The sequence below is a fragment of the Alosa pseudoharengus genome, unplaced genomic scaffold (assembly GCF_046254945.1).
Source record: "Alosa pseudoharengus isolate Yale_2024_CS ecotype anadromous, Long Island Sound unplaced genomic scaffold, YU_APseudo_1.1 YU_APseudo_1.1_scf_13, whole genome shotgun sequence".
NCBI lineage: Eukaryota > Metazoa > Chordata > Actinopteri > Clupeiformes > Clupeidae > Alosa > Alosa pseudoharengus.
The window spans coordinates 2,306,211-2,333,437 of record NW_027468598.1 but is presented as its reverse complement, the minus strand read 5'-3'; the positions used below and the strand labels follow the sequence as shown (position 1 = coordinate 2,333,437).

Here is a 27,227-nt window from a genome sequence, read left to right as displayed (position 1 = left end):
ACGAACAATAACGGACAACAGCTCTTCAACTTTGGCCCGTTAAAATGAACAGTCTAGCGACGCATTATATCAAGGCCCATTTGGACATGTCAGTTATTTGCACCACTAGATGTAAAACAGCATTTCGTTTCAGACTACTGTTACTTAATTTGTGCATTAACAATAACGTTTCAGACTACTGTTACTTAATTTGTGCATTGACAATAAAGTATTACATGAACTAAAGATGACTAAAATCTTATGTAGAAGAAGAAACATTCACAAAAAATCCATCCATCCAAAAATGACCTTTGTTTTTGATAGCTGTTGAAAACGGCATGGAACTGACAGAGATGTTTTTGTTTATAAATAAATAAATAAATAACATTATGCTGATACCTTTTGCTTTTCCCAAATACAATGTAGCCTACAGGTGTAAGTGACCTTTCATCAATCCAGTTGCAATGGATGAACTGTGATGAACTGCCCTACTTGTGATTGTTTAGAGATGTTAAAGGTTTTATAACAATGCTACATCTTCTTTGGCTATTCTACAATCTATTCACCTTTTCAGCACCAGTAGGCTACTCTCTGTGCAGCCGCACACACACACTCAGGCATGCCAAACAAGCATACACAAAAGTTTCAAGAGTGGGGGATGGAGTAAAATATGGAGACAAATTGAAGTGTGATTTATTTTCGCGGAACGGATGTACAGGACTGAGCGGCGGTCATATTTTGTACCGCTATGCGGTACATCTAGTTTGTTTCCTGCTGCAGAGGTTCCTAAAAAGTTGGTCAAGCAAACCCTGCTCCCCATACAGATGCCAGTCTTGCTGTTTCATAAGCTGTTTGTAATATTTAGAGGAATCTAGTTATCTTTGTAAGTAGGCTTTAAAAAACAGTAGAAACAGTGACTAGTGACACAGTAGCTTTATGTTTAAGAACTAATTCCAGCAGTTTTCAATCACAATGGGGTCCCAACCCCCAGATTAAGAGGTCCTGTCCTGCTCTGATTTGTTCATGTTCTTTCATTCAGATTGGTGTGTCAACAGGTTAAATTTCCTGCTGCAGATCACCTCTTCATTTCCTGTGGCTCATCAACATGAAGCCTGACTCGTTAGCCCAACTTCTTGCTGTTGAAGACTGCTAAGGACTATCCATGTGCCCAGCTGCTTCCCTCCTGCCTCATATAATCCAAAAGTTACATTTCTTTTCATGTTGTTGCACTTGGTAAAGTTTATTCCTGTCTTGTAGTTTTATAATAAATCCAAGAATCCAAAAACCAAGAATCAGGATTGGTGAAACATTGGTTGTGCCTGAAAGTGTTCTTTGATCAAGATTGGTATACTAACATCATGCTTTTATCTCCTGTTCCTGACTTCTTAGAATCTATTTGTTGTTAAAGAGTTGTTTAAACTAATGTAATTTCAAGTGGTAGCTTTGGCTCTTGACATTTGTGCCCATAGTTTTAAATATGAACTCATAGCCTAAAGGTGCAAAGGAAAAGATGAACATACCATTTTAGTCATAATTCAGGTATTCTTTATGTTACATGAAATGTAGCCATGTGCTCCAAGGCCGTAGCCATGATGTCAACATTGGGGGGGACCAAATCTGTGGTGCGGTGTGAATTTCAATAACAGAATTTCAATACATTTCCTGCCATGCAAAAATATTATTAAAATCACAAACACAGACATCCCAACCTGCAAAAAGCTATGGTAACGCTTTAGAATAACATGTGCTTATTAGGTATTAACAGTGCATAATAAGCAGTTAACAATTCATTACTAACAGTTAGTTAACTGTTGTTATCCTTTAATAACATTAACTAACTGTTAACATGCAGCTTTTAAGTGTTAATAAGCAGCCTTTTAGGTTACTTACAAGCATATTTGTTAACAGTTGTAAGTGTTAACAAGCAGCTTGTTAATGCTTGTTAATGGTGTATAAGACAAAAAGGTGGATAACTATTACGCTTATAAGACCTTTCTTACCTATTTGTAGTAAATTTTGCAGCCCCCCAATCTAAAGCGAGGACCATGTAGCCTAAAGTTCCACAAGCCCAACCTTCTATCTCTCTATACTGTATCTCTCTATCTAGCTTGGTTTAGCTGTGAGAAATAGCCTACACCTTCAAAATTGTTGCAGTGAGCAGGAATCGAACCCTGGTCTCCCGCATCAAAGAGTGCATCACTACTTGTTGAGCTACACTATTGTTCCTAATTGGCTAATGGAAAATATTCTGATGTTCTATATCATACTAGCTATGCTTTTTACAAATATGTTTCTGATGGAAAAGTGGTGTTTAATTTCCATAATCTTTCTTCAGTGAACGCATAAAACAGTTTGTCAGTTTGTCAGCAGTCTAAAGATATGCCAGCTTTGTATATAGTTTGGTTACCTAGCAACCGAGGCTTAAAGACGATGTGGGTGCGTTCAAAGCTCTGGTTTAAAGTTGCAAACATAGGCGAACGTTCGTGATAGATTTAAAACATGTTTCAGTTTGCCTTGAACAGAGGCGAACATTCGTGGTCTGTTTCTGCATTAATTAAACACCACTTTTCCATCAGAAACATATTTGTAAAAAGCATAGCTAGTGTGATAAAGCACTTCGGAATATAGAATCAAAATAAACAATTTCATCAGCTCTATGAGAAAAGTAGTGTAGCTCAATAAGTAGCGATGCACTCTTTGATGCAGGAGACCGGGGTTCAATTCCTGCTCACTGCAACAATTTTAAAGGTGCATTTCTCACAGCTAAACCAAGCTAGATAGAGAGATATAGTATAGAGAGATAGAAGGTTGGGCTTGTGGAACTATAGGCTACATGGTCCTCGCTTTAGATTGGGGGGCTGCAAAATTTACTACAAATAGGTAAGAAAGGTCTTATAAGCGTAATAGTTATCCACCTTTTTGTCTTATACACCATTAACAAGCATTAACAAGCTGCTTGTTAACACTTACAACTGTTAACAAATATGCTTGTAAGTAACCTAAAAGGCTGCTTATTAACACTTACAAGCTGCATGTTAACAGTTAGTTAATGTTATTAAAGGATAACAACAGTTAACTAACTGTTAGTAATGAATTGTTAACTGCTTATTATGCACTGTTAATACCTAATAAGCACATGTTATTCTAAAGCGTTACCAAAGCGATTTCAGGGAGGTACCCCCCCCCCAAAAAAAATAAATAAATAAATAAATAAGAATACCTTCTTAGATACTGAAATAGTGATGAATAGCCTGTGTTTGTAAATTAATTGTCTCTACTCAGCACACCAAATAAGGCCTATTAGAAATTGTGGTAGTTTGGTCTTTATGTAGCCTTGGCAAATAGCCATCTGGTAGGCTAGTCCTGAATAATATGCACATGAAATGACACTTGTTCACCTCAACATGTCTTTTGTAATCATTTAACCTGCCATGGGCAATGCTAAAGTCACTGTTACAAACAGTGCAGCATGCAAGACTCGTTATTTTGAACTCTTATGAGACACGGGTACACTTTCGTGTAGTCTGATGTGAAATGGGTGTTAAATGTTCCTTTTTGCTCCTGTTCCTACTGAACTGAACTGAAACAGGCCAATCAGGATGCTCTCTGTTTTGAACAGGCACACATACACTACCCCTCTCCATCCCCGTCGTGTGCGCGCTACACTCAGATGCACACACGATTTGAAGTTTCGGTCTCGTGTGCGCACTCTTGCTCACTCGCACTAGATTCCGGGAGATTTTATCTAATTTGCGGGCATCAGGGAGCCGTTATCAATATGCGGGAGACTCCCGGAACTTCCGGGAGACTTGGGATGTCTGCAAACAAGTCATTAGTTAAGTCAGTCAATTAGGATATACCAGGGACATTCCAGAATTAGAGGACATTTGGTGTCCCCCCCCCCCTGATATTTCAAATAGTCAAGTCCAAAATAACAAAAATGTTCACATACCTGCAAGTGAAACTGTCATAAAGCAAAACATAATAATCTGCTGGGGAAAAGTGGTTCCTTTACACGATTAAAAATACCGATTAGTTCTGGAACACCCCTTAAAATGGGTTTTTTATCCTGTCCCCGGTTCCTGATGACAAACTTTTAAACCAAATTGAACAGCTAAAATAAGTCTTTAATATATTATCTAGTATTTTGTGGATACGCATCTATTGTATCTGTAAAAAAGAATTTCTTTGATTATAACATATTTTGAATACTATTTATTGTGCCATGAAGTTGTGTCCCCGAATGTGCACGCAACCCTGTTACCAATACCATTTTTGCCTGGCTGATAAAGGGTTAAAATATTATGTCATATTACAAACAAGAAATTACATCATCCAATCATTTTCAAAAAACATGGGTAGACAAAAGGTTATGGAATGTTTTTTGTGCCAAAATTAAATAAATAAATGAAATATGAAATAAATAAATGAAATATGAAATAAATAAATGAAATATGAAATAAATAATTAAAAGTTGAAATAAATAAATGAAATATGAAATAAATATTTCATAAATCCAACGCCGACACATCGTGTTGTAAACCTTTATTAAACAACAAACAGACGAATCTGCAACTAGATATCAGAGGCTGAACCATCAGCTGAACACATGCAAAGAAGGGGGCAGTTACGGTAACTGGAAGTAAACAGTCTGGCCTGATAGCCAGATACCGTATATTGGCACCCTACCATAAACAGACAGCAAAGTCGTTTGCCGTAGGTAGTAGAAGTTTGCTTTTTAGCCTAACTGTTTGTGCCTACTAAATGTGCACACAGCAAGTCTATCAACCCTTGCAAATTCGTGTACAACAAACATACCTATCAAACAACAACATATTCACGCCTAATATCTTCCTAAAAGTATGAATTTAGAATGAAATCCTTGTTATTGTATGTTTTGTGAGTTATGACTAGCCTTGATAAGTCCGAGCTGAGCTGTGTCCTTACGTGTGGTTCACATGTAACGTTAGCTAGTCGGCGCCGGATCATTTCCAGAGCTATCTTGTTTTTCAGGCAGCAACCAATCAGCGGCTAGGTCCCGCCTTGATGGGTGACTGACGTATTTATTTATTTCATGGCGCATTGCAAGACCGTGCACATGGAATGTAAATGTAAATGTCAATGTATATATGTTTTTTACATTTAATCTTTTATTTATTTATTTCAAATTTTATTTATTTATTTAACTTTTTATTTCACATTTTATTTATTTATTTCATATTTCATTTATTTATTTCAACTTTTAATTATTTATTTCATATTTCATTTATTTATTTAATTTTGGCACAAAAAACATTCCATAAAAGGTGAGTGTCCTCTTCCAATTTTAATATATTTTCAAACTTTTCTGAGATCATTGAGTATGTAAAGCTTAACCACACAACCCTGTTACTCATGTTTTAAGATTAATGTTGAATAATTTAAATTTTTATTTTCTGTATTTGTATAACCACATTGGTCCTTGACCTTGGTAAAATAGCTACATTTTACAGCTAGCTTCTGTTCATAAGGTAGATGCTATATTAGCATTAATTCGCAACCCTGTTACTCGCAACCCTGTTACTCTAATTAAAGTAACATGGTTATTATCATAGTTATCAGGGTATTTTTTGTTAACTATGATATATTTATGATTAAATATGCTGAGTTAAATGATAAAAATGAATTTATTTTTATAATTAAACATTATTTACATATTTTAAATAAATTGCCAGATTTTCTTCTGTTAGTACAGCGTCATTGCAGCATAGTGTGCTACAATACATGTTGAGATTCAATTATAGCTGAAAATAAACACATTTTGGTTAGATATTTGTGATTATTTGCAATAGATAGGCCTAATATCAGAATTTCTAATGGATTTCTACAGATTTATGATGTTATGACTCAATTTGCAACCCTGTTACAAAAACATTTTTATTAAAATAAGGATAAATAATGGTAAGTAATTTTGCTATCACACAAAAAATGACATCTATAGTCCTTAGAACAGCTTATATGATTATATGCACAATGTATCTGAGCATATTTGAGAATAGATACTGGAATTATTAAAAAAACTGTATGTCACTGTTCAAATGGAAGATAATTAAGCCTTTGATAGTTAGTCTAATTAACATATATAATATATATTAACAATCTCACCTGAAATCATATGACTATTCAGTGTAAAATGACTTCCTTTATTGAATGAAAAAGGATTTACTGAAAAATATTTGTAAAATATACTTTTTTCATGCTATTTTGTATTTGTAACAGGGTTGCATAACTACATGTACACAGCAAATAAAACATATGAGGTGGAAAAAGTACCGTTGATGCCTGAGCTTGACAAATCATATAATTTAGTAGTTTATGACCTATATTTCTTAAATATTCAACATAAAATGGTAAAATAGAAAATAATTATTTATGAAGTGTAAATGCCAAAATGTCCTCTAATTCTGGAATGTCCCACCAAACGTTTGACGGACATAGGCACGGATGGATTATGAACCTCTGGGCATACAGTAGATGCAAAAAAAAAACCCTACCCTGTTAAGATAAGTATGCCCCCGGGCGCCCCTTCCCGGAAGACTTAAAAAAAATGACCCTTTATATTATGACGACTTGTGAGTTTTGTGGAAATAGAAGAGAAGGGCGGAGAAGCAACTTCACACAGTCTTAGGCTTCAGGGCCCCCTGAGCTCTTGGGCCCAGTAGGTCCATTGAATAATCCATCCCTGGATATAGACCTGTGGTATGACTCCATTTGTCTCCAAAATGTATATTTTAAAAGAAAATACAAACTAGAGTATCTTTGATAACCTCTATATTACACTGAATGCTTACTCATAGGTTTGGACCTATAGCCCAATAATATTTTGTATTTTGATTTTATTATTCTGGCAGCTAATCACACAATTTTAAGGTAGTTTGAAAGGGATGGGATTCAAGATAGGCTAGCCTACTAAGTCAGGTCCCTCTTCTGTCTGACTCACCTCAAGTTACCCTAGGCATTATAGGCTGGTTTCTGACAGAAATTACGTTTTGTGTGAAACACAGCCTTTATTTGGTGACTGGAGGTGGAAATTCCTTTCTTTGGTTATTGTCCGCGATTCACATTAACTGTAGGCTATCACCGCCATTGTAAACGTTTTTTCAACTTTTGTGCCGTCGCCACATTTGAGTGCTACATTTTGCCTGCGTGGATACGCGATTGAGCGCGAATCTAAATGTAACATGCAAGATGCAACAACCATTTCTAAGAGGCTTATAAACCGGTTCATTTCTGACATTACTACTAGCATATGAATGCATTATTTATGTTGTAAGACATGTGAAAGAAATGAATGACACAGGCACGCACAAATTCAAATAAAAGGACACTTTCGCTTTTTCACTTTCGCTACCATTGCGAGAAAATAGGCTACAATATGGAATTGCTTCAAAGTTCCCTTTGAGTCTGATCAGCTTCAAAAATGAATGGGGTTTCCTTAGACAGTGCTACACCTTTCCAACAAGTTTTGTGAGAATTGTACCGGTATCTTTTGCGATATTGTTGACAGCCCGCACCGCAGCCGGGTGCAGGAAGCTTTTGATAGCGCACGCCTCAAACGATAAACGCAAAACCTCCAGGACAAACCACTCACAGTGTAGGCTACTCTCTGAAACCATCAACAGGTCACTAATTTGTACGTTATTTACGTTTGATTGCATTTCAGATGGCGGGACTTGTTGGTTTCCTGTAATAGATAGCGTTTTTTTCTTTATTTATTTTTCTATGTCCGAATATTGGGGGGGGACATTTTGGTCACGTCTGAATATTGGGGGGGACACGTCCCCCCCGAAGTCTATGGTGACTACGGCCCTGATGTGCTCTTAGAATGGGAAGTTTTATTGTTAGTTGTAGAGGATGATTGGTCAGAATTTCCCCTGGGGATCAATAAAGTATCTATCTATCTATCTATCTATGATTGTGTAAAGAATAACGTTCTGTAAGGCGGTCATTATCGTGGCATATCTCCCGACAGTGATGCAGAGCTGGCCGTGGCCTGCCGAGTTTCACTTTCCTTGACATTCTCTGGTTATACTTACTTGACTCGATGCAGGGGGGATTTAATCTTCGTCGTCAGTCTCCACCCGAAAAAAATACCTTATTACTATTTTCAGTTTTATCCATCCATACAATCGCTACTACACGCAGGCTAGGCCTAGCCTTTGCTAAGACTATCTTGCCATATGCCGCTAGCAAATTTGTATTTATTTCTCAAATGTCTCATTACCAACAATACCAGTGTGAAAAGCAAAACGTTAATAAAAACTGTTATATGTAGTGATCGGGTAAGGGTGAGCCGCTTGAAGAAGACATTTTCCGGATTTAGGAGCTTTTTTTCTAGGCGGCGACCATAGACACAGAGACATTCTCTGATAGACACATAGGGATAGACAGTAGCGAAAACGGAGACGGGGGAGGGAGGAGGAGAGGAGGGCATGGGCAATGTGCGTTTCGTCGTTTCTACCACTAGCAAATCATTGTGACAAATCATTGTTTTCCTACATGCTGCCCCCAACTGGATTGGCGTGTGGAGTGTGAATTAAATAAAACGAAATCCTGACGGATTGTGCCTTTAATGACCTCAACCTGTCACTCCAGGGGAGAATGACGACTGTCTTTAAACTGGCAGATAAAGTCGCTGCATTTAAAGCCAAGCTTGATTTGTGGGGACGACGAGTGGACCGGGGTGTATTTGATATGTTCCAAACAGTAGTGGGGGGTTTGGGAGAGATTGAGGTAGGGCCCTTTCTCTCGCAGCTGGTGCGCGATCACCTTGTTGCGCTTTCAAATGAGTTTGAGCGTTAGGCTACTTCCCATCCTCCAAAGATCCACGGCAAACCAATGAGTGGGTCCGCAACCCATTTGTCAATATCCCGAATAGTCCTAACTTGTCAGCGCAGGAGGAAGAGCAGTTGATCGAAATTGCAAATGACGGTGGTCTTAAGAGTGTGTATGAGGAAACCTCTCTGGCGGGTTTTTGGATCAAAACCAAAGCAGAATATCCCGAGATAGCCGTAAAAGCGCTGAAAACGTTGCTACCATTTCCCACCACGTATCTATGCGAGGCCGGGTTTTCTGCAATGACTGCAACTAAGACCAAATTGCGCAATCGACTGGACATTTCAAACACACTGAGGGTGTCACTGTTCCATCACCCCCAGATTGAACCTTCTTGTTGCAGGGGAACAAGCACAGGGCTCCCACTGATTATATTCGTAATGCACGTTTAGTTCCCATGCTTTGTTATATTTTGTTAAGCATGTTCACACTTGATATATGTAGCTTCAAGTTGTTAAATTTTCATAGTTCATATTGTTCAATTTTCACTTCTTCAAGTTCAAGTGGAGCTAGTTCTTTTCAAGTAATGCATGCACAACACATATGGAACATGGAACCCTCGAATATTACATTTGCTGCCAGGGCTAGTCTAGCAACTCTCTGTTGGCTTGTGAGCTCCAGAAATCGAAACTTAATCAGGACATTGAAATCGTGTATAGAGTCGTTTGGTGGGCTTAACATAATGATTGATGGCAGAGTTGCAACGGTTTGGCTTGAATTCCCTGCTACTTGAAAACAAATATCCTATTGTGTCCTATTGCGTGCAGAGGGAATTTGAAAGACAACTGATTATCCCACCCCTCGGACTGAGCACTGCGAACGGTGAGTGCCCAGACCCTACAATTTAATGTGGGTCTGGCTCGCCAGGCTATACATAAGATGCATTTTATGTTTGTTGGTGTTGCAATGACTGTTGTATTGCTTCATCTAGCTCTACCACTGCCACAAGATACACATTAAATATGAAGTTTTTCCTTAGGCTACTATCCTCTGGCAGAGGTCCCTACACAACCAGCAGCCTATTTCAGTTATTAATTTCTTAAGGTTGAAAAACTCTCTATGATTCTATTTCTGAGTCATTGTTGGGCTGAAGTCAGACAATCCACAAACATTTTTCTTTATAATGTTTCATCCTCAACTGTATTGAGACAGTAATGAGCCTACAAAGCATGAGTTAAAATAGGACATTACCAATGACCAGTGCAGATGCATCATGGTTGGATGTAGAAATGACAGCTTCCATATTTTTTAAATATTTCACCTGAAAAAATGACCACCTCATTAATTAATAAATGTCTCATTAAAAAATAATGCAGTTCAAATTGAAAATGATAAAATGATATTCAGGTAATAATAGTCTTGGCTGAAGTTGTTGGCACAAGAAAAAAAACCTTAACGTTTATATAAAAATAAATTGAAACTGTAGTAATCGTCATTCATCATCATTTGTGCCATGTTTAATGCAAACTAGACTTCAATTGTGACTTAATTCAACAGAATATTTAAAAAACAAATATAGATGAAAATAGCTCTGACAAAGATTATGGTACCCTTCACCTAACCTTTAGCAGCAATGACTTCCAACTAGCCTTCTGCAGCTCTGAATCTGTCAACATTTGTAAACTTTGCAAACTGCTCCAGCCATCTTAAGTTTTAAGGGTGCCTCCCATAGACTGCATGTTCCAACTATTTCCAGAAATGTTCAATGGGATTTAAGTCTTGACTCATAATCATTTAGCACCCAGAATGAAATTCTATCCCTCTCTCTAGCCTACAGGACATACTGGGTCTGCACCTTGCTATTTGAATTCCATGATCCAGCTCTACATCCCCTCTCACCCACTGTGGTCATCTGATGAGCGTCTGCTGTATCGACCATGCATTAACGCTAACAGTGGGGCTACACCGGGCACGTAATTGAAGTCCTTCGTTCGCGTTGCGTACATTAAAAAAAATAGACCAGTCTTCTAAGATTGGTTTTACACGTTGCGGAACGTTACGTGCCCTGTGTAGGCACCCTGTAACAGTGGCTCTGTAACCAGGAACATGTAGAGTGCAGACATAAGAGCTGCAGAGCAGAGGTCTGCTTTTCTTGCAGAGTAGCTGCTTGACTGCTAGGCAGTACGGCTGGGTAACATCATCTCCTCCAATAAGCCATTCCTGAGTAATCCAGTCTTGAAATGTGGGCTGAAATTCTATGGCAATAGCACCCCAAAATTATAAATTTGCTCTCCATATCAAAGTATCACAAGTTGATCATAGCATGCACAGATCAACTGTGCCTTGGGTTACATGACATTTGCATATATGCAAGCACAGGTTACTTCAGGTCACAAATGCATAAGTATAAGGAATAAGTTCAATTTTTGATACTTACGATGGAAAGCAAATTAATAATTGTCCACATGTGGATACCATGTAGATATTTGCCACAATTTCAAGACTGGATTACTCGGGAATGACTAATTGTTCAGAGGATGAGTCATCATGAGACATGACACTGGGCTGTATGTTTCGCTCCAGGATCCCTTTCTGGTCTTGAGATTTCATTGTGCCCTACACAGATTCAAGGCACCCTGGGCCAGTTGTACCAAAAGCACATGGTGGAAACATTCATTTTTTTCTTCTGTAAAAGACCTGATATGACTTGCCAAAAAGCTTCAGTTTTGTCTCATCAGTCCAAAAGACATTTCTCCAGAAGGATTGTGACAAGTGCATTTTAGCCAATTCCAGTCAGACTTTTGTATATTTTTCTTTCAGCAGTGCAACACCTCCAAGGAGCCAACTGTTGTCCAAAAAGTCAATGATGGTGTGATCAGACACTGATATACCTTGACCGTGGAATTAATTTTCTTCAGCTCTTCCAATTTGCACTACCCTCTGTACAGTCTGGAGTCAATTTTCTTCTAGCAGCCACATTCAGCGAGGTTGGCTACAGTTCTATGCATTTTAAATATGCAACTGTAGTCACTGGAACATCAAGCTGTTTGGAAATCTACTGATAGCTTTCATATTTGACATGTTTGTCTATAATTTTCATTCTGATACCCTCAGGCAACCCTTCTCTGGCATGTGCATTTAGGTGTGCACAATGATACCAAACTGCACTATGACTATTTTCTCCATTAAGATACACTGAATGACCTGAATAAAAGATTGAATACATCTGTACTACTAATTGTGGTGAAACAGTTTATTTTAAACATCAATATAATCCAATAATTCATCATATTTTTAGGGGTACCAAAAAATCAGTTCGAGCCATTTTAGAATATCTATGTAAAATATACAAATAGATATCTCTTTTCAAACTTTCTTTGCTAAAGCATGCAGCTGTAAATGAGAAAGTTGCTTTGAATTTCATTGCATCACTTATAAACAGTGTTGGGAGTAATGCGTTACAAAAGTAATGTAATTACTGTAATGTATTGCTGTTTGCGGTAACGCGGTAATGTAAGGCATTACAAAAAAAAATTTGGGTAATATTTACTCGGTACAAACTTCAGTAACGCGCGTTACAATGCATTTAACCCAAAATTAAGCGCTTGTTTTGTTTTGATACATATTAGCAAACACCACCGCGAGAACAGACGAGAAAAAATCCGTGCAAAATAGTAGAACGTATCTCCTGATACTGGTTGAAGATGACTGTGGCTGCAGCAGACTCAAAGTCGGACTCTATTTGCGGGATGGACATAAGCCTACGCTCATTATTTTTAGCTTGTCAGAGACAAGGATATGAAGAACATAATAGTTAGTGCACTTTGTGTGCGAAACCAAAAGATCTCACTATGCCTCGCGAAATAGTACAAGTCATTTAATGAAACATCTAAAGTGGTGCCACGCTAATCTTTTTTATTCTTGATAAAACACAAACTATGTTCTTCTAGTGCATGACAGCTTTGAGCTGTGAACTTGAATTAAAGAGAATAAAGGGATAGAAATGCAGAAAAAGATTGTGTAGCCTGGCAGTGCCACCGCTCCCACCACGCGCATCACGCATTGCGTAGGGCACCAAAGGACAGAGGGGGCACCCAAATGTAACCAATGAATAGTAGCTTTACTGCAAACTGCGTTTCATTCTTCATCAATAACGTTTACAATGTCAGAGTGCACTAACACCATGGTACATGGAAGTTTGATACTTTTTGGGTTCTCTCAATCTCCACCACGTACTAGTAGAATGGAATTGGTGGGTCTTCAATAATTCGTTTCCCAAGCATTTAGGCTACATGAAGCACATGCCAAGTCGACAAAAAATCCATTCAGATAGCTAGGTGGATACCAGGCTCATAATTCACTTTTATTTGCAAAACGAAATGTGAAGCAACATGTCATTGCATACTTTCCAAAGCAATGAAGGCTGCTTAAAACAACTTAACATTGTGCATATTATTGTTAATATTGTGCTATCAATGTAACTCAACAAACAAGGCTTGTAAACAAGAGCTGGCAAAAGGGCATTATGAGAACGTAAAGATCAATGCTCTTAAAGTGACCGTGCAGCATTTATAAGAAAACAGCATTTCTTCAGAAATTAATGTTAAAAAACACACATTAATGGTCTGTATAATAGGCCTTTTATTTTACTTTAGGTGTTTGAGTTACCATTTAAATGTCACTCACTCAAAGCCACTCACTTAGGGCACCGAAATGGCCAGTAGGCCACCATCTTGACATGTCTTTATTAAGCTTTGATTTACAATAGGCTCTCTATTGAGCAGGCCTAGGCCTTAAAGTTACAGTATTTATATCACAATTTACCAGACTTTGACCTTTTGTCGGTTTTTAACAAAATTCTGACTATGATTGTTCCTTGTTTTGCATCATGAGCACTGCGCCTATTGCATTCTTACTGTATGTTGTTAGCCTTAAGCCTAGCTCAGTCATTATGCTATACCACATCTCCCTCCATTGGAAGAGCAATGAGCTGCATTGAGCGTAATAAACTCCATTTAGAATGGCAAATCCATATTTCTAGATATTTTGGTGAAAGTAACTTAAAAGTAATGCAATAGTAGTGTAATGCCTTACAATTCAGAGACAGTAATATTATAATGTAACAAATTACTTTGAAATGAGAGTAATAAGTAATGCATAGTACATTACGATTTTGAAGTAACTTGCCCAACACTGCTTATAAAGCATTCTTCCAATAATCTGTAAGGGTACCAACAAATTCAGCCACAACTATATATTTTAATGTTAAAGCAAACTTGATTACCTGCGTTACCCAGTCCTGGTGAACCTTCCATCTAATGTAAGACACATTTGTACAAAGGGCTGCAGTGTCAATTGCAATATTGGGCACATTTTCGATTTTAGGAAACTTCTTCCATGTCCTATGAACAAATAAAGAGTAAAAAACACAATTCATATATAAACTTAACGCAAAAAGTAAGGACATTTGTGCTTGGTAGATTATTTCTCTGTGGTAACAATGCTGAGTATGTGGGTTGCACTCATGAAAAATTTGCCAAATCTTCTCTACCATTCCCAAACAGCTTATTCTACCATTGACTCGTTTGGTGTTTGGAATGATTGAAGATTGAAGAAACATGACATATTGGCAATTTAACAATTTATTCATTTCACAAACAGGAGCCTCAGTAGTGTGTGGAAGAACCATACACAGCCACACAACAGCCTGGCATCTCCTCCTCATGCTGGTCACCAGCCTGGTCACACTCTGCTGTGGGATGGCATCCCAACCCATGAGTCCAGAATTTGGACTCATCACTGAGCATAACGTTCCTCCACATGTTCAGGTTGCAGTGCATGTGTTGCTGACACCAGTGCAAACGGGCCTGACGGTGAAAGGCAGTCATGACAGGACTCCTGGCAGCCCTATGAGACTGGAGATTGGCTGCGTGCAGTCTGTTCCCGATTGTCTGGGCAGAGAGCCGTCGGCCATATCGTCCTGCAAACTTTGACTGCAGATCTGTAGAAGACAGATTTGGCCTTCAGTTTGGAGATGGTACTAGGGCTCACTCCAAATAATGCCACAACTTGGTTTTGCGGAACACCAGCTTGCAGCACCTGGGGGTACACCAGAAGCTCAAAACAAGTGTCAATAGCGACAGCAATAACCTGTTTGGCAATGGCAGAGAAGATTTGGCAAATCTTTCATGGGCACAACCCACATACTCAGCTCTACTGCTCATCCCACAAGTGCCTGTTCCTTACAAATGGGGCACCATTAGAAAGGAAACTAAACAGGCTTTCCAACGGTATAAGATTTATTGCCAAAAAACATTGTAACAACAGAGAAATAATCTACCAAACACACATTTCCTTACTTTTTGTGCTAAGTTTATAACAGGAATATTTCACATGCAGCAGCTTCGTAATATAATTTCCATCAATGACCATATAAAAGACCCATTTACATAAGCCTTGGGTGTGGGTCAAAGCTGGGGCATAAACTTACTTCCTGCCCCAGGAGCATTTACAATGGGCTAGGTTTAAACAGGACTACACCTAGAACTTAAGCTCAGCTCAACAGATAGGGTCACAGGTCCAAGCCCCAGTGCTTAGATGTCAAGATGAACGGTTACAACAGGTACTGTTTTGTTTATACTAATAAAATTGACTAGGCTCACACTGTTTACATAATTTACATAGCCTAATTTACTAAGTTACTGTGTTTTTTTGTGATTTTAATTACCACACATTGCTAATGTATATTTTTGTCTTGAATGCAGTCCCAATTTTTAAATCTCCTGTCCCGATTCGCAACTTTTGTCTAAACAAATTACTGTAATTTTCAGACTATTAACTGAGGTTTATACATTGATTTTGTTCAATTTCTTCATGGGGGTGGGCTATACATGGGAATGTGTTTATTTTCTTCATTCTGATTCATTGGGCTATTGAGCACTGAGGTTAATACACAGGTGCAGTTAATACATGTTTTTATTATTATTATTATTAGTAGTAGTAGTAGTAGTATTTGCTTAAAACACTGTCCTGCGGTTTATACACAATGCGGCTAATACAAGGGACATTACTGTATACAAAGTTTTCCACGCTCATTCCAGCTCCCTTTTATTTACAATGGAAAGCACGGAACAACACCAAAAATTCCTCCAGAGGCCAAAGATATATCACATATTTTGTGTAGCCTGACTGTAATATGGCTAAAAAGAGAAGGATTTCTGTTTTATTTGTAGTGTGTTTTGATTATCTGGTCATGGGATTTTTGGCAGTGTCTCTATGGCTTCAATTTTGGACGTTGGTTATCTGGCCCATGTGATGTAAATACAATAGGAACTCTTGTCGTGGTGCCTGTAGCCTACATAGGTAAAAGTTCTTGGGCTGATAGCCCACAGTATAAACAGGGCTATAGATTTGGTTTATGGTTCAAAGACAGCAAAATAGCATCAGTCATCTGTAACACCCTAAAACATAGTAATTTCTCACAAGTAATAAGCCACAAACGTAATAAAAATCTACACTTTTTAAAGTAATAATCCCACAAATGTAATAACTCATCTCCCACAAACAAAATGATTATTAGATTTTGGAATATTATTACATTCTCTTCCAACATAATTCATTTAGTGATTTTCTATCTGTTTTATCAGTTGTAAGAGTTTGTCGGTCAAATGTTTCTACCTTTACTTATTATTCATCATTTACCAGAGGCCAAGCAGTAAAGCTGCGTATATGGCCCCAATCATAACTAGAAATACATCTCCGAGGAACTGCAAGAGTGGGCTTGATCAGGTACAGTTCACCAAAAGGATTGCAACAGTACCTCATTTTTGAAAATCAGGCGCACGGATCAAAAGTTATCTGCATTAACAAAACATCCAATAAGCCAAAATGCATAAATAAGGCAGTTGCTATACTGGTTGCTAGGGTAATCATGCTGGTTGCTTCGGTGGTTGGTAGGGTCACATTATAGTGGTGGTTACTAGGTTGTTGCTAAGGTAATTAAAATGGTTGCTAGGGTAATTGGTATGGTTGCTAGGGTATTGCTAGGGTACATATGGTGGTTGCTATGCAAAATAATACAGTTGCTAGGGTAATCATGTTGGTTGCTATGGTGGTTGCTAAGTTGACATTATAGAGGTGGTTTCTAGGTTAATAAGATGGTTGCTAGGGTGTTGCTAGGGTAATTAAGATGGTTGCTAGGGCATTGAGTTAACGCTGTGCGTGCACAATATAAAACTTGAATTCAGTTAAACTCTATCATTAGACTATATCTGCCCTACAAGATTTTCGGCCAAGGAGCCGCTACTGATGACCTGTATGAATTGACATGGATTGGCTGCGCTATCACATCTTTTACATGACCTGTATAACTGGTACTGGCTATCAAATGTCCCTGTGGGAAAGCCTATGTAGGAAAAACACGCCGAGTTCTGAAGACAAGGATAAGTGAACACAGAAGCAACAACAGGAACAAAAATGAAAAGAGTCCCTTGGCTGTTCATTTGAACAAATTAGGATACCCAATCTCAGCTATGAAATCTCTACTTTAATTGCGTGTTTCCAAGGGCATGGAACTAGGCTTCATCCAAGTATTCCAACGGTACCTCATTTTTGAAAATCAGACATAGGCCTACGGGTCAAAAGTTACACACACACACCTTCATAGACACAGACAGCCCAGCCCAGCCCAGCTTCATAATTATGCAGCTGCCAGATGGCTTACAACTCTGCCACAAAGATCCTTGATTACTAACAAGATAGAGCAACGTAATTTGTTACTATGGGAGCAAAACGGGACAGTTCCGGTCTGCATAACAGTGGGAGTGTCACCTTACGTCACTAAATACACTTTCTCTCTTAACAAGCAATTCGGTTGCAAGTCCGACGTCACGGACCCAACAGCTTTTTGGGCAAAAAAACGTTTACCAACGCATGACAGCCAGTTTTTACAACTTATAAACCTTGTCACCATCACCTACATTTTATTGAGGGTAAAACAAAACCGGTTAACTTTAACAGAGCAATTACTATAGCTGTGCAGCCAGATAATACAATCAAGATTATGTGCAGGCTTTTGGAAAGCTTGGATTTCACCCGTCCGGAGCAGTGGCCAGAGTGGCGACAAAGGTTTCAACGATACCGGCTAGTGACGAAGCTGAATTGCGAAAGTGGTGCCGTGCAGGTGAGCACTTTGCTATACGCCCTGGGAAGAGAGGCAGAACAAGTGTTTTCGATGAAGATGAGGATGAGGACGATTATGAGACTGTGTTGGGAAAACTAAACTCATATTTCGTGCCGAAAGTTAATGTAATTCACGAGCGAGCCCGTTTCTACTTAAGGGGGCAGAAACAAGGGGAATTGGCTGAAGAATACATAAGGACTTTGTACGAATTAGCGGAAACTTGTCAGTTTGGGACTGTAAGAACCGAAAACATCCGTGACACGCTAGTCATCGGCATCCTAGACAAAGAGCTATCCGAAAAATTACAGCTGACCTAACTCTTGATATGGCTGTTGAGATGGTGCGGCAATCGGAGCAAATTAAGGGACAAGTCAGCCAGCAGGCTAAAGTTAGCTCCACCGAGGCTAGCTACCACAGCGAAATAGCTAGAAACAGAAGGCAGTCTCGAGCACCGAACTCTCAGTCCGGCTCGAGAGGGAGGCAGCAGACCAACCGCTCCCAACCGCCGAAAAAGTGTTTTAGATGTGGGAAAGAACAGCATTCACTGACCCAGTGCAAAGCGGTAAATGCTAAGTGCCGTAATTGTCAAAAAGTGGGGCATTTCGCTGCAGTGTGCCGGTCAGCCAAAGTCAACGAGCTGGTTAACATCGGGGCAGAGTACGAGACAAGCTGGGGCAGTGGGCACTTTCTGGGGGAAATAAAAGCCGCATGTACCGTTGCCGACTCCACCACCCCATGGACTGTAAAGCTGAAAATTAACCATACACAAGTCGTGTTTAAAATCGACACAGGGGCCGACACTACCGTAATATCAGAGGACACTTACCATCGACTAAAACACCCACCAGCGTTAGCTAACAACAACGCAAACCTCCAGAGCCCGGGAGGCAGGCTGGATTGCCTGGGGATGTTCGACGCCACCGTTAAGTACTCCGGGCAGCTGTACAAGTTCACCATCCACGTCATTAGAAGTCAGGGCAGTGACTTGCTGGGGCGCAATGTGGCAGTGGCAATGGGGTTGGTGAAAAGGCTTAATGAGGTGCAGACTGCAGAGCACATACGACACAGAGCTGGGTTTACTCAAACCAGTTAAAATCCACCTAAAAGAGGATGCTACTCCTTACAGTGTGTCGGGTGTCTGCTCCTCTTTTCCCCAAAGTCAGGGCTGAGCTGGAGAGAATGGTGCAGTGTGGCATCATCGAGGAGGTCAAGGAGCCGATGGAGTGGTGTGCACCCATGGTCCCGGTTCCAAAGAAGAACGGCGAGGTGAGAATCTGCGTCGACCTCAAGCGCCTGAACACCGCAATAAAGAGGGAGAGGTATGTCCTGCCCACCATCGATGACATCCTGCCGAGGCTGGCAGACTCTCGCGCGTTCTCCCTGCTAGATGCTGCCAGTGGGTTTTGGCAGATCCCACTGGACCGAGACACGGCAATGCTCACCACCTTCATCACACCTATGGGAAGATACTTCTTCAAGCGGCTCCCCTTTGGAATCTCCAGTGCCTCCTAGATATTCCAGAGGGAGATGTCGGTGCTGCAGGCAGCCCTACGCATCCTGAGGGAAGTGTCGCCTGCGCCAGAGACGGCTGACGTACCTGGGGCACTGCATCGATCAGGAGGGCATCCGACCTGATCCATCGAAGGTCAGTGCCATCATGGAGATGCCGGCACGGAGCGACGTGCCCGAGCTGCGGAGGTTCTTGGGTATGGTGCAGTACCTGGGGAGGTACCTTCCGAGCCTGTCAGCGACCGTCAAACCCCTCAACGACCTGCTGAAGAGCGACGCTGCGTGGTCCTGGGACACACCCCAAGCCGAGGCCTTCAGCAAGGTAAAACAACTTGTTTGCACAACACCCACACTGTCATTCTACGACATTAGCAAGCCAACAATAGTCAGCGCAGATGCCAGCAACTATGGGCTAGGCGCCGTACTGCTACAGAGACATGATGATGGACTAAAGCCAGTAGCATTCTGTTCTCGAACACTGACTGACTCTGAGAGCGCTGTGCGCAAATAGAGAAAGAGTGTCTGGCAGCCGTTTGGGCATGTGAGAAGTTTTCACAGTACCTCTATGGCTTAGAGAGTTTCACGACAACCCCACAGCAGAATACGTACCTGGTAAAAAACTGACTGTAGCAGACACACTTTCCAGACAACCGTTACCAGCAGTACAAAGTGAAGAGCAGTGTTGGGAGTAATGCGTTACAAAAGTAATGTAATTACTGTAATACAAGGATACAAGGATACAAGGATACAAGGAAGTTTATTGTCACATGCATATAGTTACTGGAAGTAACTATATGCATACTATGTATACAATACTATGTAATGTATTGCTGTTTGCGGTAACACGGTAATGTAAGGCATTACAAAAAAAAAATTGGGTAATATTTACTCGGTACAAACTTCAGTAACGCGCGTTACAATGCATTTAACCCAAAATTAAGCGCTTGTTTTGTTTTGATACATATTAGCAAACACCACCGCGAGAACAACAGACGAGAAAAAATCCGCGCAAAATAGTAGAACGTATCTCCTGATACTGGTTGAAGATGACTGTGGCTGCAGCAGACTCAAAGTCGGACTCTATTTGCGGGATGGACATAAGCCTACGCTCATTATTTTTAGCTTGTCAGAGACAAGGATATGAAGAACATAATAGTTAGTGCACTTTGTGTGCGAAACCAAAAGATCGATCTCACTATGCCTCGCGAAATAGCACAAGTCATTTAATGAAACATCTAAAGTGGTGCCACGCTAATCTTTTTTATTCTTGATAAAACACAAACTATGTTCTTCTAGTGCATGACAGCTTTGAGCTGTGAACTTGAATTAAAGAGAATAAAGGGATAGAAATGCAGAAAAAGATTGTGTAGCCTGGCAGTGCCACCGCTCCCACCAAGCGCATCACGCACTTTGCGTAGGGCACCAAAGGACAGAGGGGGCACCCAAATGTAACCAATGAATAGTAGCTTTACTGCAAACTGCGTTTCACTCTTCATCAATAACGTTTACAATGTCAGAATGCACTAACACCATGGTACATGGAAGTTTGATACTTTTTGGGTTCTCTGAATCTCCACCACGTACTAGTAGAATGGAATTGGTGGGTCTTCAATAATTTGTTTCCCAAGCATTTAGGCTACATGAAGCACATGCCAAGTCGACAAAAAATCCATTCAGATAGCTAGGTGGATACCAGGCTCATAATTCACTTTTATTTGCAAAACGAAATGTGAAGCAACATGTCATTGCATACTTTCCAAAGCAATGAAGGCTGCTTAAAACAACTTAACATTGTGCATATTATTGTTAATATTGTGCTATCAATGTAACTCAACAAACAAGGCTTTTGTAAACAAGAGCTGACAAAAGGGCATTATGAGAATGTAAAGATCAATGCTCTTAAAGTGACCGTGCAGCATTTATAAGAAAACAGCATTTCTTCAGAAATTAATGTTAAAAAACACACATTAATGGTCTGTATAATAGGCCTTTTATTTTACTTTAGGTGTTTGAGTTACCATTTAAATGTCACTCACTCAAAGCCACTCACTTAGGGCACCGAAATGGCCAGTAGGCCACCATCTTGACATGTCTTTATTAAGCTTTGATTTACAATAGGCTCTCTATTGAGCAGGCTTAGGCCTTAAAGTTACAGTATTTATATCACAATTTACCAGACTTTGACCTTTTGTCGGTTTTTAACAAAATTCTGACTATGATTGATCCTTGATTTGCATCATGAGCACTGCGCCTATTGCATTCTTACTGTATGTTGTTAGCCTTAAGCCTAGCTCAGTCATTATGCTATACCACATCTCCCTCCATTGGAAGAGCAATGAGCTGCATTGAGCGTAATAAACTGCATTTAGAATGGCAAATCCATATTTCTAGATATTTTGGTGAAAGTAACTTAAAAGTAATGCAATAGTAGTGTAATGCCTTACAATTCAGAGACAGTAATATTATAATGTAACAAATTACTTTGAAATGACAGTAATAAGTAATGCATAGTACATTACGATTTTGAAGTAACTTGCCCAACACTGGTGAAGAGTCAGAGCTAATCTGGGATGTGACAGTTTTTGAAAATGCAGCACACAACGCCTGGCCAGTATCCCCATCGAAGCTGGAGAGGATCAAGCAGGAGACGAGCACGAACTACGAACTCCAGGTGGTCAGCAGCCTGGTGGCACAAGGCTGGACAGCCCACGTGGGGAAAGTGGGGAAACAGCCTGTCTGTCTCAAAAGAACTGGTGCTGTACGGTGACCGCATAGTCATCCCGCACAGCATGAGACAGGACATCCTCAACCGTCTGCACGATGGGCACCAGGGCATCACCAAGTGCAAAGAGAGAGCGCGCATGAGCGTGTGGTGGCCCGGTCTGGAGAGAGCGCTCCAGGACCTTGTGACAAAATGCCCAGAATGCCAGCAGACCAGACCAACACAGAGGAAGGAGCCTCTGATCACCACCGAGCTGCCATCCAGGCCGTGGCAGAAGATCGCTGCAGACATATGTGAGTACAGAATTATTTAGTTGTCATTGACTATTTTTCTCGTTACCTGGAGATCGCCCACCTGCCAGACCTGAGCAGCCAGACCACCTGTGCCAAGGGCGCAGGTTTGGTCTGAGCTTTGGTGTGGACACTACCCACTAACCCCCCCCCCCCCCCCTCCCCCCATTAAAATGTGCTACTGTCCAACTTGATCTAACTATACTGTGTAGCCTACATAATCTGATTTTAATATGTACAGATATGTAGGCTATATTTAACATTTATTTTCTATTTGGTCTGTTATGCAATCATGCATTGACCCATTTAAGCACAGCTCATTTTTAAGAAACTTAAATGCATGCTTAGCATTTTGTGAAAAAAAAATCATTAAGGCTACATTGACAAACTCTTAACCGTGAGCTGCCTGTATATTCTCTGATTCTAATATTTACAGATATCTAGGCGATGTAAGCACAGCTCAGTTTTAAGAAATGCTTACAGCCGAAAGACCATGTTGAATTTTGCTACAACTTATTTAAAAACCGGATTACTCTGGAACAGCTAACTATACACGGGAATGCATTACACCTTTGTGTTTGGTAAGGTCTGCTGTTTATTCTGATATATGGTTTGTCATGTGTTGCGTGAAGAGTGTGTAGGCTTACGATATTCCACCGAGACAAATGGATGTGGAGATGGGCGCAGAGAATAATTATTAAATCTCTTAAAATTATTTTTCTCGCGAACTGTTTATCACAGCAAATTGTGGCTAGCTAGCACCGTTTAAAAGCTGAGAAAAGCCGCAGAAAAGCTACTGCACATTACACGATCTGTACGAGATGATCCGCAGCACTGAAGTGAGAAATGATTTAACTCTTTGTGTAGCGAATGTGAGCGCTTTTTTCTCCATTTCAACCTGAATATTGGTGGGGACATTTCAGTCGTAATTTGACATTGGTGTGGTCACGTCCTTCGGTCCCCACGCAAATCTACGCCCCTGACCTGTGCCCGTCTGAAGAACATCTTCGCGCGGTGGGGGTGTCCAGATGAGCTCTACACAGACAACGGAGGGCAATTCGTGAGTAGAGAATTCAAAACCTTTTCTGACACATATGACTTTGCACACCACACTTCCAGTCCCCACTACCCTCAGTCCAACGGTGAGGCTGAGAGAGCTGTACAGACAGCCAAAAAGATCCTGCGGCAGGCCGACCCATTCCTGGCTCTCATGAGCTACAGAGCAACACCCCTGCAAGCCACTGGTGCCATCCCCGCACAACTGATGCTAGGCCGCCAGATCAAAACGACTGTGCCCACTCTCGACACAGTCCTCTCCTCCAAGTGGCCTGACTTGGAAGCGGTCAGGCAAGCTGACGCCAGAGCCAAGGAGGGCTACCGGCGTGCATTCGACAGGCGTCACGGCGCCCGTGCACTTCCACCTCTCGCCCCAGGGGCGTGGTGGCCAACCCGAGTGACTTCCCGAGGCACAGTCATTCGGACACCTGCAAGGCTGAAAGACTTTATATTAGATTGACTATAGTTCGCCACATGGAGAAAAATAACCTCCGGTTACTGGGTAGTCCACCCCATGACCTTAGTGAAAAAAAAAATAAAAAATTCACACACACGAAACATGCACACACAAACACACATGTTGATTGTATGACATCAAAAAAAAAAAAAGAAAGATATTGATGTTCATTGTTCAAAAAAAAAGGAGAGAGATTGATATTTATTGTATGTTGTAATGTCAAGGAAAAGAAAAAAAGAGAAGAGTCTATGTGTATCCACAGTAATGTTATGAAAATCTTAAGCATATAGCAGGGCCCGAATTATCTTTTTGTCTTTAAGGGGCATAGCCTAACAAGGCGATACAATTAAATAGCCTAGGCGCGAGTGGCACTTTTGCGCAGTAGCCTATATGCGCACGATAGGCCTAGACACACGCACACAATAGACAGAGATTTTTCATAGAAATTGATTCCTTTTAACTCATTTGAACCAGACCACCGTCTCAGATAGGCTATCCTCAGTGTCAAACACAATAATGCATGTAGTATAACTTATACACAGGGAAAATGCACTAACTGGCAGAAAATAATAAAGCCATTGCAGCCAAACTATGTTCTAGTATTATAGGCTAATGTGCACATAGTAACAACACCTGGGCGTTCAGTCGTCTCGTGTGTTGAACCGTGGGAATAAATAGACGAACAATTTTGGAATTTGCACTGAGATGTTGTCGGTTAGCTATTGAATAGGCTATTCCGCCATCAGAGATTGCTAACAGCTGTTTCAAAATATCTGGGAACTTTCCGGAGAATGACAGAGGATAACTACAGATCAGTTCACAGAATCATTGAAGTAAGCTGCATTATGGGCCATCATTTATGGCTTTGTTAATCAACATAGAAGAGGTAAGGTGCAAGTTCAACAGCAAACAGGACTTTTCCGCACGTATCAACCCATGTAGGCTAGCCCAAGGAACGCCTATGTAAATAGACAAAACATTCTCATCAAAGCAGGGTAACTTCTTCAGACTTGCGAGTGCTGTCAACTCGATCGTAGGCCTATGCGGTTTGCTCATATAGTCTAGTGGTGTGGTGGTGAAGTGTCATCATGCTGCGTTCAAGAGCGTAGGGTAGGTCTACGTCCCGTAGTAGCCTATATTTTAATGTAATGTGAGCTGTTGTTTAAGATTAAATTACAATGCCAGACACCTTCAGATATCAGAGACCCCCTCAGATATTTGACTTTGTTGCTTTCATGGGAGCCAATCCTCACTCTATGGGAGCTCGGCTCCCACTGGCTCCCACGTAATTCGAGCACTGGCATATAGTATGTCCAGTTTGTCTTACGAAAGAACAACAATATTTAAAAACAATGAAATGCTGAGCTTGTAAACACACAAAGATATATGTGTGTGTTTAAAGTATGAAATATGAATGCTTGAAAGTGACCTGTCAGCATGCCTGGCCATAGTAATTAATAGTCCACAGTTAAATTATTTTGTTCTGTTTCTGTGTTGAGCCCAGCCATAGCCTTCGTCTCAAAAAGGGGAAGATGTCATGATCCAGTCATGTAATGTGATTGTGCGCATGCGAAGTAGTGCGCATGCGAAGAATGTTACTTTGAATCATAGGTGCATGCAAGGGAATGTTTTGACAGTTGTTAATCAGTTACAGTGTCAGTCAGTTGTGTTAAAGGAGAATTCCGGTGTGATATTGACCTAAAGTGTGTTGAAACATGATACCGAGTATGAACATATGTCTAATAGCCCATCTCGGCTTGTCCCCTGCACTCCAAAATCTGGTGCTAGTTAGCCGATGCTACCAACAGCTTTTTCAATGGTGGTGCTTCGGCATCGGGCTAGCCATGCAAATAAATCACTGTTTTACACCATTTACAAGGCTCAATGTATCTCCACACTTCATTGGTAGACTTCCGAGGGCCATGACATTTAAAACGAGACATTGAGAACTTTGAAAAAGCACTGGTAGTTTACTTACAAGACGATTTTTACAGACAGTATCTTCACAAAGTTTAGCGTTTGCAGCCATCTTAAATTTAGTCACGATAAGTTGAGCGACGAGTAAGAATGAACAGGTATGATAAGGGATCAGATTCCAAAAATAATTCAGTGGAAATGCATGGATTCCAGTTGCTGCTACTGGAAGAAACTGGAATCCATGCATTTGCTCGGGGAGCAGTGAGGGGTTAGGTGCCTTGCTCAAGGGCACTTCAGCCGCGGCCCACTGGTCGGGGCTCGAACCGGCAACCCTCCGGCTACAAGTCCAGAGTGCTAACCAGTGGGCCACGGCTGCCCAAATTAGCAGACCACCGAACATTGGGAAGGCTCATTCAAGTGAATGGAGCATTCTGCAGCATTATGAAGAGCCATGTAGGCCTAATAAATTAAAATATTTATTACATTTGTGGTTTATTATGTTTGTGAGAAGTTATTACAAAGTCAAAGTCAAAGTCAAAGTCAAAGTCAGCTTTATTGTCAATTTCTTCACATGTTCCAGACATACAAAGAGATCGAAATTACGTTTCTCACTATCCCACGGTGGAGACAAGACATATTTTACCAATTTTAAGTCCACAGACAAACATAACATTCAAGTAAACAAAAAAGTAAGTAAATAAGTAAATAAGAGGGCACATATAATGAAAAAATAAGAGCAGCAAAATTTGGTTGAAATTGTGCATAGACAGTCAATAAAATAAAATACTAGTGCAAAGTCAGGCCAATAAGAGGCTGAGGTAGTTCTGTTTGACCTAAGTAAGAAATAAAGTGGCATAGTGGTGCAAGTTATGTAAGAGCAGCAGAAGTGTTGTGTTTTCAGGACAACAGCAACAAGTTGCAAAGTGTACAAGTGTGCAAGTGGAGTGGTGCAGGCGGCCATTGTGGGTCCAATGTCCAGGATGTTATGTAGCTGAGGGTGGAGGGGGGAGAGGAGGGAGAGAGTTCAGCATCCTAACAGCTTGGTGTATGAAGCTGTTGGTGAGTCTGGTAGTGCGGGAGCGCAGGCTTCTGTACCTCTTCCCAGAGGGCAGTAGATCAAACAGATTGTGAGCGGGGTGACTTGCATCACTCACAATTTTGGTCGCCTTGCGGGTGAGGTGGGTGGTGTAAATGTCCTTCAGGGAGGGGAGTGAAGCACCAATAATCCTTCCAGCTGTGTTCACTATGCGCTGCAGGGCTTTCCTGTTGTATTCAGTGCAGCTTCCGCCCCACACAGCGATA

The 27,227-nt window shown here is 40.6% G+C and overlaps 1 protein-coding gene across 1 annotated transcript in view; it reads right to left on the bottom strand.

Annotated features, from left to right (window-relative positions):
• Positions 1-27,227, bottom strand: part of wdr95 (WD40 repeat domain 95) — an 87,096-nt gene that overhangs the window by 42,073 nt on the left and 17,796 nt on the right. The window contains exons 8-9 of the mRNA XM_076283100.1: positions 14,078-14,195; positions 10,045-10,114 (exon numbers count right to left, since the gene is read on the bottom strand). Coding sequence (XP_076139215.1) covers positions 10,045-10,114; positions 14,078-14,195 — 188 coding nt within the window. The remainder of the gene's footprint in view (positions 1-10,044; positions 10,115-14,077; positions 14,196-27,227) is intronic.